The sequence below is a fragment of the Syngnathus leptorhynchus genome, chromosome 9, assembly GCF_054491065.1.
Source record: "Syngnathus leptorhynchus isolate UIUO chromosome 9, UIUO_Slep, whole genome shotgun sequence".
NCBI classification, from domain to species: domain Eukaryota; kingdom Metazoa; phylum Chordata; class Actinopteri; order Syngnathiformes; family Syngnathidae; genus Syngnathus; species Syngnathus leptorhynchus.
The window spans coordinates 7,166,189-7,187,174 of NC_141203.1; the positions used below are offsets into that span (position 1 = coordinate 7,166,189).

At 40.1% G+C, this 20,986-nt stretch overlaps 1 protein-coding gene across 1 annotated transcript in view; it reads left to right on the forward strand.

Moving 5' to 3' along the window:
* Positions 1-15,753, forward strand: part of nalf1b (NALCN channel auxiliary factor 1b) — a 49,527-nt gene extending 33,774 nt beyond the window's left edge. Inside the window, exons 2-3 of the mRNA XM_085920683.1 lie at positions 11,877-12,048; positions 15,444-15,753. Coding sequence (XP_085776809.1) covers positions 11,877-12,048; positions 15,444-15,736 — 465 coding nt within the window. The 3' untranslated portion in view covers positions 15,737-15,753. The remainder of the gene's footprint in view (positions 1-11,876; positions 12,049-15,443) is intronic.
* Positions 15,754-20,986: the final 5,233 nt, after the last annotated feature.

The following is a 20,986-nucleotide window of genomic DNA, read 5'->3' on the forward strand; positions in this document are numbered from 1 at the left end:
AAGCAGTAGCGAATAGCCTTGAGGCCAGCTCTATTTTAGCCTACTTGGCCATCATATGCTGCTTTTGTCATAACACCCCAAGAGAATTACAGCCATGGAATATTGCATGTGACTAGGGGAACCTTGAAAGGGCACATTCTCATTTTAAACATCCAGCTGTCCGTCTTTTCCACGTCTTGTCCCTCACTGGGGTTGCAAGTGAGCTGGAGCCTATCACATCCAACGTCAGGTGAGAGGCAGGGTACGCCGGTACAGTCACATTCACACCTGTGCGTGTAATGTGTGTACATATATTGCAATATGAGATGAGAGGCAGAGTGGTTGGAAAGAGCCCTTGAGTTGTAATGAGGCAGCGAGAGGACGTTACGACAGCGTCTACCTACACGACCACTTGTAACGGGATATATAGCTTAGATGAATAGCGCCTCCAATGTTTGCTGCAAATATCAAGCTGAGCCATCTTTGCCGGAGGAATCGCTTTGAATTTTAAGTCTAGGGGGGGGGGGGACCAGCAGGTAAACTAAAAACAAAATGCATCTGCAAATGCATATGCCATTCATGAGTCTCATTTACATTCATATGATTTTCAGTGCAGTTGAGGGGCTCTCAAACTAAGATGTAAGCCGTATTTTGGGGTTCAAAAATTCTTCCTACATTAATTTTGGGCGAACTTTAAATCCCTGATATGATTGTGACACATCACATAATTCTGACACTCCAGCATGAAAATGTTTTTTTTCTTAGCGCAAAACTCATGCCATTCCTGTAAATTCATCTTATCTTCATCAAAAATATAACTATGACAAGCTGTATTAATATATCTGTTATTATAAGGAACTTAAATTGCATGAAACCTCTAACCTTTGGAACCTTTAAGCAGGTTATTTGAACACAAATGGTGTCGTCATTCATGTAGACAGACATTATAACAATAATCAAATGCAAATATTCTTTATCGTCTATGAAAAATGACCATTGTTGTTATTGTAGAATAAACACAATGTTTGGCCAGAACGGATTAATGGCATTTTCCTTCATTTCAATGCTGAAAGCTGCCTTGAGATATAAGTGCGCATAATCAAAAGCAAGCATGATCGTCTTTGTGAAGGCTGGTGGAGAGCTTGGCAGTGAGCTTGCAGTAATGAGCGTTCAGTGACACTCTTTAATGGATCATTTTACTTGAGGGTACAAGAAAGATAATGATGCTACAACATAAAGGAAGGACATTAATAGAGATTGCTTTTCACTAAGACTACAACAACAATGACAAGCATGCAACTTAATGAATGACAACGTTATTCAACTGCTGGCATCAAGCAGTCGTGGTCATTCCAGCGTTGTGCTACGATTTGGTTTCATTTTGGCTTTTCTTTCTCGTTAATCCCCCTCATGGTTTATGACATGAAATCTCCATAATACCCCCTCCATTGTGACTTTCATTTTCCAAAACATTTTCTTAAACCCATTTTTGGATTTCTCAGTCACTAAGCCGCCGCTATGCTTGGAGTGTGACTCTCCAGAGCCCCATACAGTAACACCTCTGCGCCATGGAAATCCACCGCTTTGCAGGCCTGCCATGCCTAGTTACTGTTGCTAAGCTACTATAATTAAAAAAATAAAATAAAAAGATTTTAGTTTACGGTTAATTTGCTTTTTTTCCCCACTGTTCTCCATGCAAGTTGCTTCACCACTCCTATATTAAAACATGATATACTTTTAAGCGACGTTATTGCCATTTAGTGAAATCAGATCCTTTTTTTTTTTCATTGGCAGTGTGGGAGCCGCTTTGCTCTCTCTCTCTCTCTTCTCTCTCTCCCTCTGTGTCTCTCATACAGCGCTTGATGTCGTTCTGGCAGCGGCAATCAGATTAATAAGTAAACAAGCTTGTAATTGGCACCGAATGAAATATTCAAATGATGAAACGACACTCATGGTGGACTTTTAAGCATGCGTGGTAATGTCATTTGTCATTACAACCCCCTCCCACTTTATGTGATGTAAGTGGTGCATATGCCTGACATACATATTCTATGTATATTTGTTTTGCAAACTATACTGTCAGGATGCGTCTTGGCAACAGGCTCAGATATGTGTGTGTGCGTGTCCATGCGTCTGTGTGTGTGTGTGTCCATGTGTGTGTTAATCATTTCATCTGGCGGTGTACGCGCCCCTGTGATCTTGCTTTCTGTCTAAGCGCAGCATTGCAGAGCACAAACTGCATACTAACCCAATCATTAAGAGATAAATGAGAACATCAGAATCTAGCTGCAGTCTCACACACACACACACACACACACACACACACACACACACACACACACACATACACACACAGAGGCAGACACACACACACAGAGGCACACGGTCGTCCTGAGAGAGAGTGACGCAGAAGGGAGCGACGGAAGGGAGGGATGAACAATTTATCTCCAGTCTCTCCTCTTCTAACGTTTACGTCTCCCATCCACCTACCCACCCTCGCCGCCATCAGCCCTCCTCCTCACCCGCCCACTGACAAATAGATTGTAGGACTGAATATGGCCTGTTTAAATGTCTCGACTTTTTGGGGAGGGAGGGGGCGAGCTGTCGTAAACCCAAAGCAGCTAAGCTCCGCCTTGCCTATGTGACCTTGTTGGTGCATTTGGGCTAATTTCCCACATTTGAAGTCAAAACAGAAAGCGACCACAATGACAATGCTGATATGAGACTGCGTGATTCTCTGTAATGAGGGAGGGGTTTAAAGTGATTCACAGGCTAATCCTCCAATCATGACAGTGCCATTCCCAGATTGACAGGCGAATCCTCTAATCATGCCAGTGGAAGTCTCAGCGTGCGCTTGCATACGTAACCTTATTCTTTTGATATTTGTTTTTTAAACCGAGCATGCAAAATGAACAACAATCAATAAACACACTCTTTTGAGTTAACCAATTCCAGTCACAAGGCTTTAACTTCCAAGTCATTTTTGTCAGGTCACAAGTCATCATAGGTCACTCTTATCTCAAGGTACCACTGTATATATTTATTTTTGCCTTTTATATTTGAGCTGAACAAGAAGTTGGCCTCTAAAGCAGCGGGCCTCTGAGCTGTGTACCTCCTTGCACAATAAAGTCTCTCAGCTCGAGAGTGAAAAGTAGGTTAGAAGAGCAGCCTGGCTGACGTGAGTTGAGTCATTGCAGCTCTTGTTCTTCGCCTTACCTTTGATCACAAACTGTCACACACTCTCCGCGCCCTCCGATTCTTTGATTTCATCCAAGTTTACGTTCCAATATGTGTATAAGGAAGAATGGGTACATAGTTTATGTTTAAAGACACCACATTTGCCACTGTTTGCGAAGGTTCATAGTGTCTTCTTAAGTTTACTATTTCAACAGTTCTTGTAGTCAGACAGATTATTTTACTTTTTACCTACATTTGCCACCGCAGTCACTTTTGTGTCTCGTTCATGTTTACAAAGGGAATTAGTTTCTGACTCTCATGACACGTTTCGACATTTTGTCTTACTGTATAATAATACTCTACATTCCATGTCCTAGTGTATAATAATTACTTGTTATCAGTCCGAGCAGGCTGTGGGCTTTTATTTTCAGAGGAGTTTTTGACGTTAAAACTTGAAACTTTCACTCCGATGTTGGCTGGATGTCACGCTTGCTGTCATCTGCCACGGCTGGCTTCAAAGATTACCCCGACGCAGCTCGCACCGTGTCATGGCAATATTTGGAGAAATACTGTAATCAACACTGGGAAATGCCAACAGTGACACTTTCGAGGATAGGTTGCCTAATAAATGTACGTGCTACTGTGTATGCTGTATAGAAAGTGTTTGAGTAACACGGCAAATTCTATTAATTGATTGTTACGAGCTTGACCCTACAAGGCCACCGTAGAAGCCTGTTGGGGTAAATCCCCATTAGACTCAAAAGTGAATTTCACAAGATGATGCAGAAAGCAGCACTGAGTGAAGCGCGGTTGCTAAGTTTACATAATCGATACATAAATAGATAAACGTCAAATGTAATCAACAGTCTTTCATTTTAAAACGCGGTTAAACTGTTGGAGTTTCAACGCAAAGCCATCACAGTGAATTGCATTCAAAGTGAATCAATATGGTGTTACTCTCGACATTCAAGTTTCTTACATGTGTCTATTTCATTTTTTTAAATAAAAATGAGCGTAGCATACTGTGAGCTCTTTTCAGTGTTTTGTTCTGGTCTGCGGAAGATAATGCTTCACTTAAAAAAAAAAAAAAAATCACTTTTGTGAGGTTTGTGTCTGTGCATTAATGTGTACGAGCGCGTCATGGGGTCGAAAGTTGTTTGCATCGGTCCCCCCGGGCAGGTCCAGACCAGATCTCCATTAACACCATTTCCTATAGCTATATATGCTGCCCATGTGCTGATTAAGTCACATCTGTACATGTTTATGCATGGCTTTACTGCAATCCATAGTATATTGGACTTAATGGATTGCTAAACGTGCGAAAATACTGTTGACAGATAATTATGCTTTTTTTGCATTGGACGCACGGGGTGAAAATGAGGTGGTCGTCGATGCTGTTCAAACACTTATTTTGTACGCTTAAAGCTCTTGACAAGCTCTTTTGACCTTATAATCTGGTGTTTGGACATGTTAGGGCTGGTTGATTTTACAACATTTACGGAATCAAATGATGAAGCATCTTTTGTCTCCTCTGCTGGTGCCTGTGTATATGGTGCCTTAGGAAGCTCCAGCAGATCTCTTATTGGCTATATTTAACAGCAGCAAAAAGATAGATTCATTTCCAGATGAAGTATTCCATCATACTGGCTGTGCAGCGAGTCACGTGACCTCCATATATCAATATGACGGTGTTGCAGGAAGGGAGTTATCCTGAGCTTTTAGCCGCTCTCGTGGTTATTGGATTTGATCTCCTCCACACCCGTTTCAGCAGTACATTGATCTTACTATCAGCATCTAATTAAAAGTGAAGGCTCCCCTGTTGCTTTGATGTCCCGTGAGGTCAAAAGCTGACGCCCGCGGGCTTATCGAGTAGCGAGGCCTCCTTGTGACCTTTTGCATTTCACACGGACTTTGAAGGCAACGTTGTCATTTGAGCATTTTAGTATTGACTACCAGAGGTGGCAAATGTGGTCATTCGCCAATTCACCGATTCACCAATTCATCTCATGGACTTATTGTCAATAAATGTACAGTCTGAAATGCACTTAAGTACATTTAAGTCAGTGCTCCTCTTTCTGCTTTGAAATCACCTCTGAAGATTGAAAGATTTTCTTGGCCATTAACATGTTGACTCATTTATATATCATTATTGTCATTGATTTTTTTATTGTCAGGAATACACATTTTGATAACATGGCACCATGGAAAATAATTGTTTCTCTCTTATTAAGTTACACAGTGTTTGCATTAAGAAGATGCAAAAAATAATGGTACATGTCGCAGGTTGCTATTGTCGAAGTTTATGCTGAAGTATGCTCCTAGTGCGTGAAGTGTCAAAGACGAATTGCATTACATAAAAATAGCATTATCCAACAGATTCCACTGATATAAGTCTCGTGTTTTTATGACAATTAATACGAATGTTATGCCTAAATTGCACCAACGACTAACACATTAAAACCCCATGACGAGCTTTAAAGCAAAAAGCAGGAGAGTGTGATGCATTCACTTCCTGTCGTTGAAATTGCTTCTGTTATAGCTCACAAGTGCACACCTCCAAGTCACATGGTGATTCTTGCACAGATGCTGTTCCCTTCTTCTTGGTTTTTGGAGACTCCTACACCATCTGCACTATATTTTGGGCCCCCCCTCCAGAGGAGAATGCTTTTCATTCACTTTGTCCACTCAAACCCTCACAATGATTTATGATAAGTTCTCTGTTGGACTACCCTAAGAATATAGTTGACAAAGACTTACTTTCACTTCAATGATAAATAACCAGCATATGGTTTTGCCATCACTACTTACTGTCAAGTAGCCCTGAAAGGTTTCTTTGGATTCTTTCCAACACGATTATTTCTGTATGGCAAAGCTGTTCTATTTGTTTTTATTTTAACAAGATACATTCTCTACCTCAGAGTCAAGAGACCTTGGGCAGTATATGAGATAGAAAAATGAAGGATTTTCCCAGCGTTTCACTTTAAGCAACCTCATATTGATTTTTAAATTAGAACTAAATTTGATTTAATTTTTACAACTCTAAGTTAACATGTGGGAGCAAGATCTCTGTCCATTTTGAATTCGAGTTGACGCAAGTTGTCTGAGACAGTTGTGGACGAGGTCAAATCAGCGTGTTCTGTTTTCAGGCACAAGTGCTATATGTCACAGCAAGACTGTTTATTTTGAGTCTCATCACTACACACCAGCCGAAGGATGTCAAACAATTTATGTGAAGGTTATGCATGTGCGTGTGTGTGACTTCACATGACAGCACTGCGTGGTTGTTGGCGCAATACAACGACCAGTCGTGGCCTGTCGGTTGACTGGTCCTGCAAGCTACAGCCTTCAAGACGGGTCGCTCTCACAACATGCATGCACGCACATACATGCCTCAAAATAATGATCACTGTCACATTAATTATCACTTCTACATGTCAGTGTGAATTATACCCAAGTCAGCACAAAGGACCTTGAAGATTTCTTTTTTTATTTTGCAGGAATAATGTTATGAACATCGTTACAAAAATGCTATTTTAATATTATGCTCATCATATAGATATCATTGTAAAAATGTTTTGCTACTTTGCTACTACGTTGCAGTATATCACTATTTACGAGACGTTGTGTGTTCTTATTTGCTGTTGACACAGTTGGCGTGCTTTAAAGGTGCTGGTGCCCCATGGTTGTCAAAACACATAGCAGTCATTCACTTCACATTACACACATTGCAGCCACTGATGTCTGCCACAATGATATTAAGTGAATGCAACAATAAACTAACAGTTTGTTTTTTTGCCTGCCCGACGTCTAACTTCACGCTTGGTTTGCGTTTATTGACTCACTGATGTGCGTGTACAGTGGAAATAGGAAGTCTACTTCAACAGCCCTGTTAAAATGCCAGCTTTTGTGGTTTCATAATACATTTATGTGATAGCGAGTGTCTGTAGCACACTTTTATGATGCCTTTTATGTGAAGCTTCGCTTTTGCATTTAAATGCAACCCAATAACAGAAAAAGCCAACAACATCAAATGAATTTTTCAGGGTGTTAATAGTAACTTTGTCATTGTGAGGAGCTTAAGGTTATGCGCTATTTTACGGGTTGAAGCATGTCATGTGCACTTCGATATGGCTTTCCATTATTACACGATGATGAGAGTGAAAATTTGAGAAATAAACATATTTCTATGTCTATTCCCAATCATGCATTTTGGGAGTAATACAGATAGAATATATCATTGAAAAAAAGAATGGGAAATAAACATTGACACGCCTAAAATTATTTAGATCATTTTAATACTGCACAGGGAACCCCTTTATTAACAGCTTCGACTGTTTATGTGCTTTGGTCAGTGCTGCTGTTTTGTTTAGCAAATGTGAAGATGTGAATTCACAAATAGGTGAAGGATTTGGCTATAAGACACAGTTTCTGAATATTTGTTTACATATGAAACCATCAATCCATTGTTTGTATCCTTCAAATATTATTATGTCAGTCGTGTTGTTAAACCGTGGAGCCCCTCAGTTGTCATCTATGAGCATGCATGATTTGATTTGACAGTGGAAAATGCCAGAAAAACAGATTTTTCATCCTCCTGCCCCGTTCAAAAGAAGAAATGTTTAACAATTGAATCATGTAAGGTGTTCTGTATGTCTCGCATGTTAAACGCTTCAAACTGTCGAAGGGAGTAACAGCGCTGAGTCGTTTCCAATCTTCACTGTATGTTTTCCAATGTTTAAATTAACCTTACAGTCGTGCAACCTTTGCCATTCGACCTTGGCTTTTGTATTGGAAATCTCAGGGAGCTTTGCTGCAGTGCCAGTGGAAGTTTGTGTGGATGTTCACGTGTGTATGTGCGCGTGTGTGTGTTTCCTCGTCGACTGCCACTAGATCACACCCTCCATATGACTTGCGACGTTTCACCACTCAAGCGGTCAGCTCATTTCATCAGAGGCCTTGAGCAGAGGCCTCACCAAATAATAACCCCAATACTACTACTACTACTGCTAATAATAATGATAATAATAATAATAATAATAATAATAATAATGGTAATTATAATACATCATCATCATAATCATAACGTCTGAGTGCATCTGGAGGTAATTACATTCGCCTGCAGCGGACAGTGTCTTCACTGATTAATCTTTTGATTAAAATAAATACTGAAATGGCCCCTCTCCTTTGGTTGGCTTGTGACAAAAACAAAGGAGGCATATTTCAAAGCGGAACACCCTGCAGGGAGTGAGCTATTTATTTCTTTGTGGTGATTTCAATAGACTCGCATGTTCACTACTAAAGAAATCACAAAAATAAATAAACAACTGGATCAATAATCAATTTGAAGCAAAATGGGAACAGTATTGGTACATTATCTTCAAAGCAGTACTTCTACGGTTACACGCCTCAATAGGAATCCATTATTTACATGAAGCTAAAAGAGCTTAAATGTAAATGGTTGAATACGACAGTTCTGCTGTGCTGCTAGCTGCTACAGTAACTCCCCCCCTTCCCCCCCTGAAAAAAAGTGCTGATAGGGCAAAAGCATGCAGGGCCACTTAAGACCAATACCACAGGGCAGAGTAAAGGTCTTCCATCAATTACAATCTTATTAGCCTAACTATAATTAAATAATCCAATCGGAGAATCTCGTCCCCGCAGAGCGGGTGAGGAAAGCGCAGGATACGGATGAGAGGCACATCCAAAACTGCAACAACAACAAGTGCATCCCAAAAAAGAGCAACGTATACTGTCTATACCAGGGATGGGCAAGGGCAGCAAGAGTACTCGATTCTTGAGTAGCCACCGGTACCAAGTACTGACACCACTAATACTTTTGATACATAGAATTTCCCCCAAAAAATATATCTATATATCCTTCAATCCATTAGTAGCACAATGCACTCACTGCAGCATTCCCCTTTATTTTATTCTTTTAACAGAGAATGAGTGTCCACTAATGAGGCTTTTAAAATGTTTCCGTTTAAAAACCCTCTTAGCAGGGCCTTAATTAATCCCTTTCTTTCACCGCCTTCGAGTTAAAGCATTCACGGGAGTGGATTCACAATGATCGAAGGAAGGAAAAAGTTACGTTTTTTCTTTTTTTTAAACGCAATCGATAGGTGACAAAAGGGACCGCCGGCCAAACTAACCTGCGGGTTTGAGTGCGTGTTACAGTCGTTTGACAGTGTAAAAAATGTGCGGCAGCAGAAATGGCAGCGGGCTAGTTGGCTGACCTCAAAATCACTTACTTTAAAAAGCAGTTTAAAAAAAAAAGACCAAGCGAGTGAAGAGAAGTTATGAGCGATTTGGTTTCTTCCCGACAAGATTTCCAAGCCATTTTTATCTCTCTAGCTGGCTGTGTCCATTAGCGTCTTGGAGATAGGACAGCTGCATGATGGATCGACACTCCTTTCTGTGCTTCTACGCTAGACCGATGGTTGGAGAGCTGCTCTAAGTGGGGCTCAAAGCGAACGGAAAAGAAGGGTCACGTTTCGGGACACTTCATTAGGTACGCCTTCACGTAATAGACATCTGCAATATCATAAGGGTTTATTTAAGTTAGCCTTTAATAGTAGTGGCATTTTTATTTTTTTGCATGTGCATTTTGTGAGGCAGCACAGGGCGGCCTGGAAACTCAAGTAAATAAAAACCAACTTGAGGTCAACCATATTCCAGGATTGGCTTAAACAGGCCTCAGCTTCATAAGCAATATGTCATGTACAACATGACTCCTCTGTTTTAGGTCAACTTCAGGCATTTTATCTGAACTGCAGTCTTAAGCAACAGTCATCATGATTGCCTCTGGCACCTCCTTATAGCATTGCCAGCAATTGATGAGTCAGCATTGGACTCATTGATTTGTGTGCGTGTGTATAAATAAAAATAGCCAGTCAGAGCGTTGTCAATGCACTTTTTCTTGGGGGTAGATAGTGAGTTTTGCTGAGTGGCTGTGAAAACAAACACCACTGGATAGATTTACAGAGAGGTTTGTAATGTAAGCTGGAAAATTGCTATAAGAGTCTTTATCACTAACAGCTAAGATGAAATGGAAACCGTCAGTGCGGGAACAAAAGATTGCTGTGTACAATCACATATTCTCACACATGCATCCATTTCGGGCTATTAGCCTAACGCGCCCATGACATGGGGGCATCTAAGCACATTTTCTGACATTCCCACTGTGCTATCAGATGAGGCAGAAGGCCACTGTGTGTATGTGTGTGCATGTTTGTCTGTGCGCACTGCGCAGCCAAGCTTATCTTTTGATTTCAAACGTAATTATTATCAGCGCGTGGCATTTTAGCCCGCGTGTAAATACGTTTGCACGTTGACACGATCGGTCATGCATAAAGCGACGCCCAACTGTGTTTATTGAAAGCTGGATTTATATAATGATGTCATTGGAAATGTCATGCAGCATAAGGGATGATTATGCACACACCTCTGCCGATCTGAGAGGTTTGTTGGTTTGGAGTAAAAGCCAACAATAAACAATAATCAACTCTTTCTCATGTTCCCTTTGCACCAGATTCAGTGGTGCAATCCCCCTACCGCAAATGATCAAAACTGGTATGGTCCCATTTCATAATTTGTAAATAAATGAAAAAATAGCTCTGTTAATTTTCAGGTTTTATGTCTCGAATCTTACATCATCCTCTATGAACATAGGAAGTTCATCACTAAGAATCATTCCAGCTATTTTTGGATCCTTGCTACTTTCCTGTCACTCCTACCAAATACAAATACATCACACATATGCAAACACATTTACACTGTCGTGTTTTTTTTTTTTCTAACATCCTGGTGCGTTGCACTTTCTGCTTTGCTTTTAGCCGCACCGATTAACTCCCAGCAGGCGCTAGCTTAACTTGCAGACCTCGCAGTGATTCACAGGAAATAGCAGCTAATGGCTGCAGGTGATAATAAGAGCACATAGTGTGTCTGCCACTTTGTTGTGTGAAGAAGAGAATAGCACAACAGTATCCAAATTATAGGTGAGAAAGAAAAGGAGTTCCTGTTTGCAAACGGCGCTCTATGAATTATGCCATGTTGTGATTACATATCATTTGTTGTGCTGTTTTCTGATATCATTGTTATGGAGCACACCAGAAACTGAATCATAAATAATTGATAATTGATTATTAATAATTATTCATTTTTTTATTGGGTGTTTGTTTTTCTGTTTTCAATTCAATGGTTTATTTTGTTTGTTGTTATTTATTTGTATTCTAATTCTAACTTTTGACTTGCTAGTATTTTGTTTTATATTTTTCCAGGTACAATATTTCAATTTTACGTAATTATTTTTTTTCAACAGATTATTTGTTTGTTTTCTTTTGGTTTTATAGAGTGTGTGGTATAATCTTCTATTAATGAACGTGGATCTATATTTCTAGTCCTGTATGCCGACGATGATCTCCATCACATTTTGCTGACAATACACATTTTCGCTATCAGCCAAAGTGTTATCACAAATTTCTATATCAGCATTTACTTTGCATATGGACATTCAGCAGTTGTAATATCAAACTAAACTACTGATTCAGACTTAAATTTAATGGAAAATCCCATAAATTGATAAGGTCCTAACTCTTTTACAGCATTTTGTCAGCTTGAATGTGAAACAACATCTGGATGAAGTCTTTGGTTTATAAAGTGTGAAAATAAAATTCATGTCATTGGTCTTTTCTCTGTTCTCCCCCACCCCGCACCTGTAGTTGGCGTACAAGCCGTGGCTGTGTTCTCACTACTTCCAGACCACCCAGTTGCACTGCACTAAGAGAATCCCCTGTAGTCAGTACTGCCTGGAGGTGCAGAAGCGGTGCCCCTTTATCCTGCCCGACAATGACGATCTCATTCACGGAGGCAGCCCCAGTTTTATATGTACAGGTATGCTTCTTGATTCTCTTTTGAAAAGACCATACGGTATCACAGATAACCAATTCCTACTTTACATTACTTTCACAATATAGATTCCAAGTTAACAACAGTCTATTACTTGAATATGTTTATTGTTATTGTATGACTGCAGCAGTAAAGCATTTATACCCATTGGAAATAATATAAAGTACATTTATTTGCTGCATTGTTTCAACTGTCATCCTCTTAAAACGTATATAATGCCAGCGTGTTAATATTTTAACATTTCCAAACTGTCATACAAGTACTAAAAAGAGTTCAGCACTAAAATGAAAGAAAGATAAAATAAAACTATTCACCCACTTGACAAAAATATAAGAAGGAACAGGAAAGTGTTTGCGTTGTGGCACTGCTGGAATGAATAAAGCCTTGTGATGTTTCATTAATTAATTGTATTGCTGTAAGGGCAGCTCAGTAGAGCACGTTTGGTTCACAGTCGAAGGGTTCCCGATTTGAATCTCAGCTCAGACTCCCCATGTCGAGTTTGTGCCTTGTTTGAATGAAGTCTGGTGACTGGTGCGGAGGACCGTTACGAGCAGTGAATCGTAAGAGGAGCAGAGGTGAGGCGGCACATGAAAAATGAAAAAACAAAATATGCAGCCATGAGGGTGTGGTAATTATTAATGAAGAGATGTCGCTCCAAGCTGCTTATGGAATATTGTTAGCTTGTCTGCCTCACAGTTCTCAAGTTCTCGGTCTGACTCTTGGCTCGATTGGAATTAGTATGTTCTGGATGGCTTTTCTTGAGGTGCTCCAGTGGGATTCCACTAAGAAAAAGTAATTTCAGGCTTTGTAATTAATGGTGTGGTCTTTTATTGAGGCTCTGTGGGTTTTATGAAATAAAAGCAGGAATTGTGAACTTTTGTCTTCTCAAAGGCAATACAGGAACTGACCTTGCTGTTCCAATACTTTTGGAGGGAACTTCATGTATAAGGCAGAATGTGATATAGTTCTTGTATTGGCTCTCATTAGCATTTGCAGGTGTACCTAATAATGTGACCGGATGCCAGAATAAGCCTTTTTAGAAAATAACTTCAAATCACTGTGCTGTGGCTGAGCTCAGCAGCATGCAGCGCTCTTTCAATTTCTCTTCAATTTTTTGAATGCCAGTCTTCAACACACAATGGCAGGTTGAATGGGTAAACTTGTTCAGGGAATTTTGCACATGCCATACACAGCAGACACAATAGAGTAAGAATATTCTAAATGGATGACGCCCCCTGGTGGAATTGAGGAGTGCCATGCTAAATTGCAGAGGCAATAAAAATAATTTTATTTAGTACATATTAAGGCTAAATTAGCTCCTATGACAGATAGATGTTTGTGTACTAATGCTGTTTTTAGCACTTGGCTTTGTATACTATAATTCTGTATTTATGTGGCCCGGAGTACACAGAGACTATGTTCTCAACGACACATTAGAGATAAGCAGAGAAGTACCAAATTTTTTTTTTTATATATAATATTGTGGGGTAGTGCTTTGTAACCACTAATATAATTATTTTGCAATCCCCACTTCATTTCTCCCAAAGTTGAAAAGTTCAACAGACATCTCCCCCCGTTGATGTATTTTCGAGATGCCACCTCTCGTCTGTAGACATTGGAATAATTAATTAAAACTAATATTTACCATGATAGATTGCATTATTATTCAAAGTAAAGCCTCTTTCAAAACGTCCTGCTGTTTTCCTCAAGGGATTAAAAGAGGAATCAATTGTGGGTAAAGGGTTTATATTTACAAGTACACGATTCATTTTATTTGAGGAAATATGTAGCCGTTTTAGTCGATTTTTATTTAATCACAAAACAGTAATGTGTTTGTTTTAACAACATACTAGATTTGTTTAAACTACCAGCTTGCAAGTAATGATGAAAAAAAATAATTGGCTCGTTACAACCTTCTAAAATAGTTTTGAGAACAAGTAATTCAATTAAAAAGCATTTTAGCCGGGTTCTTTACCCTTTGAGATGTGGGTTCCTCTCCCCAGTGTCCCGGCTGACCCCACAGTTTTATGTCTCACGTCACAAGGTACAAATTATCCCGACCTTCCCGACATGGCGTCCTTAAGGACGCCGTAGTGATGGCGCCATTGACCTCTTGCCAAGTTTGTCACGTCCTCAGGGCTGTCTCTTCATTCTCTCTGGACCCTGAATGGGCCGCATTGTTGGTTCATCACTTGCTGCTGGAGGTTTTGGTCCAGCCCTCATCTCCCACTGTGGCAGGCTTTCTAAGGACACGAGTGACAAGTTAATGCAGTCGCATCAATATGTGTCACCTCTGTCCACGTTGTTTGTCTGCAAATAAGGTGTCCTCCTGTGCCTCCTCACTCCTTACATGAAGTCCACGCTAGATGCTATCGTGATGACGTCATTTTAGTTTACACTGAACGTACTAACCACTCGATGATTATGTTGCTTCCCCTGATGACAATCCTGCTTTATTGTTTTTACAAAGGAAGCAAAAAGGTAAAAAGAGCTGAATAAGTTCTGCTAATGCTAATAAATGGATAGCAAAGCACCATTTGTTGCATAACATGTGAAGTTGTCGTTGTGTTACCGGACACATCAGGCACATCTGCACATGTAATGCGATCACTACCTTTACAAAGATCATAATGTTCCTGATTGACTGGTCAATAATGCAAGATCAATAAGCTTCTTGCTCTAATACACAGCGATAATCCCTTGAGGTTTAAAGAGGATTGACTGTAAATTGTGAGCGGTTAAGCGCTGTCAAGGGACAGACTTTTTATCTAAGATTACAAAACTGTTCCTGCTGTGATACTATGACAGAGAGTTAATCGTCAATGTTATGGTGTGAAATGGAAGCAGTGTTTATTGATTTCTGATTTCATCGGATCATAACATTTTCCCCATGTGTTTGGAAGATATTGTTATGGTATGATGAAACCGAGGTTGAACCTTTTGGCCTTAATTTCCAAAGGTATGTGTGTCACCAATACAACACTGCACTAAAAGAACACCTGAAATATTGTGAGGCATGTTGTTAACAGCGTTATACTTAAATAAATCTGATACGTGGCACCTCGACACCAATGAGACAAGTGAGATTGTGAGTTGCATTTTGTCTTAATGCAACAACAACAAATGATACAACTAACTTGTTGGGTCATTTTTCTTATTCTTATAAAGCGGAATTGGTATCACTGCAGCAAAATACTGACGCAGCAAAAATTAATATCCGGTGGGTACAGTACATCACAATAAAGAGCAATGCAAGTTAAAAGGAAAAAGTTGTCATTTTTTAAAATATGTACATAACTCCTACTGGGCCTCAGAGTGCAGGTGCAGTGGTATAATGTTTAATATGTTTCTCTGCCGCCCACCCTGTGCATGGTGGACAGGGTTGTTGCAGGACCATCCATCAGGGGTGGACCCCAAGGCAGAGTGCTGCGACGTGCGGTGGGACTGGAAAGTGGACACCCCCTCCCGGGGTACGCTGAAAAGAACTCACCCGTCGTGCCAGCACCGAACCTCCCTCAGCTCCTCGGCAGCGTGCAGACTGTGTAACAGCCGCCTCAAACTCTGCCTGCTGGTGCTCGTCCTCCTCGCCAGCCTCACTGCATCCCACAATGCAACGGGCTTGGGCCTCCCCGCCATCGCGCCTCTGGAGGAGAGCCCTGCCAATGAGGAGTGACGGAGCCGTTCGGAGGACGTGAGGTTGTCGAGGTGGTGGGATGGAGAGGGGGTAAAAAGGGGGGGGGATCCTTCACCATGGCAACCACGATGGAAAAATACAGCCACAGTTTTTTTTTTGCTGGAGCTGTGCGCTTGTGCGGCAACACTTCCTAGCCAAATGGAGAGAAAAAAAAAACGCTGGGACGCTTTGACACAAGAGACACACAAACCCAATCAAGACACATAAATAAAAGCGGGAAGGGGTTCGTCGAACCCGTTTGGTAGGAACAGGGGACAATGCCACAGCCTTTGAGTGGGAACGTTCAGCTTCCTGCTGGCTGAGTTTCTCTCACTTTAGCTTTTTTACACTGTGTTCCGATTCATGATTTTCTGTTGCACTGCCTGGATGAAGCACCACAATCATATTCTCTTTCTGACGTCTCATCTTTTGTGTTTGTTTGGCGGACAGGGGAGAAGTACTTAGAGAGGTGACGTGTACAAACAAAACAACTTGCTGCGAGAATGATGTATGCTAGGATTTTTTGTTTTTGTTTTATGCAAACACCCTGAGGACCTTTTTTTAACCTGATTATGTGGAGCCCTCACGCTTTTGTTTTGCTCACAGTTTGTTCAACAACACAGGGTACTGAATACAATAACAAGCTCCGGCCCGATTTAGACTCCATCTTTGGTGATCTGATCACAAGTTGCACAACACAGAGTTAAAGCCTTAGTAGCCTTTCACACAGAGATCCTGTCAAATTGCATTGATCATGAGTGCATTTTTCACAGAACCAGGCAAAGCGTGATCTTTCTGCTTCTCTGTGCGATTTCTCACGGTGACTCAGAATCCCAAAGTCAACATCCTAATTTTCTCTTTTCACCTTCAAATTCTGCAAAATTGCTACATCAGTTCTAACATTTATCAGTTGGTGCATTTTATACAGAATACAGCAAAGATATTTGTCGAACTTAACCCAAATTAAAGTTTGTTAGTTTCTTTTGGAGCTCACCTAAAATTACAGTGGTTAAAGCATACATTTAGCCATTTGTGAGTTTCACACAGAACCCAGCAAAGCAGGATATTTCTGCAACTGCGTGTGCTTTCACTCAGCAGCACTGTATCCTACTTTCAGATAAGAAGATTGCAACGACAATTGCTTTGAACACAACAGGGCTGGGGAAGTCAGGTGTTTAGACCAAGACAAATTGCAAAGAATTTTAACGTGACCTGGACAATTACGTTTGATTTGAACACGGAAGTAAAAATAAACAACTGCAATCATGTACAAGTGTACACATCCTCTTATAATTGGGATTTTGCTGTGTCACATTCAAACTCATGTATAATGAGAGCCATCTTTTGAAGTGCCTCTGAAAACCCAAGATAAAGTTGATCTGTTCTCGTAGTTTTTTTTCCTGGTATTTGTTTGCTGAACTTCATTAGGGGTTAATAGGAGGCACTTTATATTGTGACGATGTGTGCTGACTCTCATTTAATGAGTTTGAAGGTAATTCCAAACACAGCCGCATCTCCGTTGAAAGGAGTTATCTCAGTTGTTGACATTTTTGGTTTCTCAAAAAGACATTTCAAAAATTGAGTTGGGGGTGTAGACTTTTTGTATCCACAGTTTGCAAACGAACGTGACTCTACCTGGAACAGGCCTGGTTGCTCTCTCTCACTGTTGATGTTCATGTGTATAGTAGAAAATTGCCATATGTCATGTGATCACACCGCCAAAGGAGGGTCTTCATAGAGGGCCCTCAATATTTAAACAGGTGTATGGATCTCCCTCACTTTGTTTTGTGAGATATTGAACAAATGCTAAACCCTTCTTCACGAATCATTGCGTTTATAAATGTTATCATTTTCCTGAAGGATAAATCTTGACTTAAAACTCTTATGATGGCAGTTTGACCCGAGCACAGATTCTTATTTCCATTACTTTTTGAATGAGTTAATCTTTCAAAAAAAAATAATAATCAGTGCAGATTGTGTTTGACATCAAAGGATTTTGCCTTCGTGTTTTTGAAATTGCATTTAAACAATCTGTGCCACTTGACTTTATTGAATTTGCCATTATCATCATAGCTGACAGTTTTGTACAGCAAAGTGTTATCCTTTGAACGCGAGCCAAATGATCAAACTGAATGAAAATATCTGTTAAGAACACAAGCAGTGAGCTTGATCTTGTCACTTCATGTTAAATTGAAAATTGTGATTCTGTAATCAACACATTAGGGTAAGCCAGCGTATTTTTGCATTCAGTCAACATTTGCTAATAGATGCGATGACTGTATCTCACAGAACAAAGCCTGTCTTAACCAAAGATGTGATGGGAGTCATTCAACTACCATTCAGGTTGTGTTTGCTTTGAGGATTTTAACATAGAGGAATACAAATGTGTTTATGTCAGCGCTCATCTTTTCATCCATATTTCCTTTTAAACCTCAGTACCAGCCAGTCGGGTATGTCTGCAGTCAACACTTCCATAGCTTCTCTCTCTTACTTACCTCTTTCTTCCCATCTCTGTGAACTGTTGCTCATTTGTGTCCAAGTTGTCACAAAGTCTCGAAATGTTGATTTCTCCGTTTACACCTGAACCAAAACTATATTAGCAATGTAACTCAGGCCTTTTAATTCACAGGCAACCTGATGACCGGGTGTTTTGTCCGATACTCGGTATACTGTTAACTTTGTGTAGTTATGCTAAACATTACCTGTCCATCGTGGGGGAGGGGGGCAATGGGATGGAAAGTTTCACCCTTCAGTAAGTATATTGCCACAATACACAACTGGCTCCAGCGACCAATTTTATTTTGGTTTGTTTTCATTCAACAGAATATATTTCATTAAGTAAAGGGCTTTTTAAAATACAACTCATTATTATTTTTACATTCAGTCACAGCTTTGCCGTGTTAATTAACAGATACATCATCCATGAGGAGAAACATGTCAAAGCAGGATAATCATGTCAGTCAGCAGACATTAATGGCGAATAGATGTAGATGTTGACCACAGGATCGATTGATGGGACCTCAAGGGCTGACCTCATTTTATTTCTTTTTTCTTTTCTTTTCTCTATTTTGCCCCACAACTCAAGGGATCAGGTAAAAGTACATAAATAAAACATCAACTCCATCTTACAAGTGATGTCCGATCCGATAACTGATGTCAAGCATTGATGATACAGGTTACAGTTGAGGAATTACAGTAATGTCCCACACATTTAAAGCCCACCTTCCCTTGCAATGATACCCATTCTAGCAATATGGTCCAAAAAGAAAACGCTGCTAATCTTTAAGTAATCGCTAGATGGTAGTGTAGATCTATTTTGTTGTTACTTCTGCAACTTGTCTTCAGAATAGCAAATCAAAATTAAAATGGAATTTGGGTGAGCTGGTAGACACAGCAATGTAGCGCGACACAAGTTCTCCGATTCTTTCATTGCTCTCATTGTTAAATCGTTGAAGGCAAATAGTTTCCCCAAGCCCAGGTTTTAAAAATAGGTAGTTCAAGCGATTGTTTTCTGAGCGGGATAAACGGCAGTAGCACAGAGCTTCAGACAGAAAAACACTGAGTGCATTTGAATTTTTAAATAAACATTAAATAAACATGAATATACAAATAAACATCAAAATTATTATTTATACTGATTTATTTGTTTAATATTACTCTGTAGTAAAACATCGCCGTTGTCCAATGCAAAGGACGCAGTTTTATGATTTATGTTTTATGTTGCCGTTTCATTTTGTGTGTGTGTGCGTGCGTGCGTGCGTGCGTGCGTGCAAGCGTGCGTGTGTGTGTGCGTGCATGTGCGTGCGTGAGTGTGTGTGCGTGCGCGCGCGTGTTTGAGCGTGTGCGCGCGTGCGCGCGTGTGTTTGAGCGTGTGTGCGCGTGTGTGCGCTTGTGTGCGCGTGTGCGCGCGTGTGCGCGCGCGTGTGTGCGCGTGCGCGCGTGCTTTTTCATTGGACAGCACTGATATTTGGCACAACGCCATTTGATTTGCTAGATGTGGTGGGACATGTCCCCCATTTGTCCCAAATGCAAAACCACCACGGTATTGCAGGAACATTAGAAGCTGAATAGGGGCGAGGTTTTGAAAGCATTAAGAGCAACAGGAAGTAAAACAGGGTCCGTCAGGGTCGTAGAACCTTTGGCTTCCACCTCATAAACATCAACAAACCTCACCAGAAGCACATGGAAAATGTTTGGAAGTGTCAAATACGCGTGCGTCATGGATGGACATTTTTGTGCAAACAACAACGACGATGATATTCTTATGTAAATCCCACATTTGACAATGAAGGCACACTCAATATAGTCACTCTGCTGTTTGTTCTTGCTATATGTGATTTGATTTTCTGCATTCAACTGTGTCTGGCCCTTTTAATTCAGTTTACAGCTCAGATTATTGTGGTCTGTAGCAGTTGTAGCCAATGCTTGTTTGTCACTATCTCACGCCAACATACAAAAGACCAATGTTGTTTGTTTTTCCATTTGCACATTTGTATTGTGCAAGTACCCCAATTATTGTCCACGTGTCTCGTATTTGTTCTCTTCTCTCTCCTGTGGATCTATGCAGAAGCCCATTAATGTTTTTTGCTCTTTTTTTGGTTGTAAATATGTTCCCTTGTATTCTGAACAATGTGTTCTCTCCTCCTCTTTGTGTGTATTCAGTTGATTTCATGATGTTGGGATTTATTATTCTTTTTGTATTTCTAATGTTGATTTTTTTATTTTTATTATTATGATTTTGAGCACCTGAAATCATTCATGCTAAAGAGAATGTGTTTAGTCCTCAGCGTTGTTGAGAGCACGAGAGAGGTTGTGGTTCCATGTGCAAGTGTGAATGCAGAAAGATTTTATCAACTCTAGAAATGGGGAAGGGGGGGAAGGCATATAGAAGTATCATTGCGATTATGATTATTATTCTTATGATTACTATTACACTACCAGTATATTGTAATATTATAGATGCTTTAGTTGGACTAACTTCTTTAATTTTTTTACAAACGACTTTGATGAAATGATTTATAAAAACAAGTCTGACAAGTCACGATCTTTTCGAGAAGTATGAAAACTACTGCTACAATGATTAAAAAAAACTGTGTTCTGATGAAAATAAATACAGACCTATTATCTGTTCCTCTGCTGTCTTTTTATTCTATTTGTCAACAGGATGGAAAAATATGTTTGAGGATCAGTCACTGGTAAGAGTTGCTTTTGAATGAAGTCGACTGATTTTAAATGAGGTTTCTGCAGGAC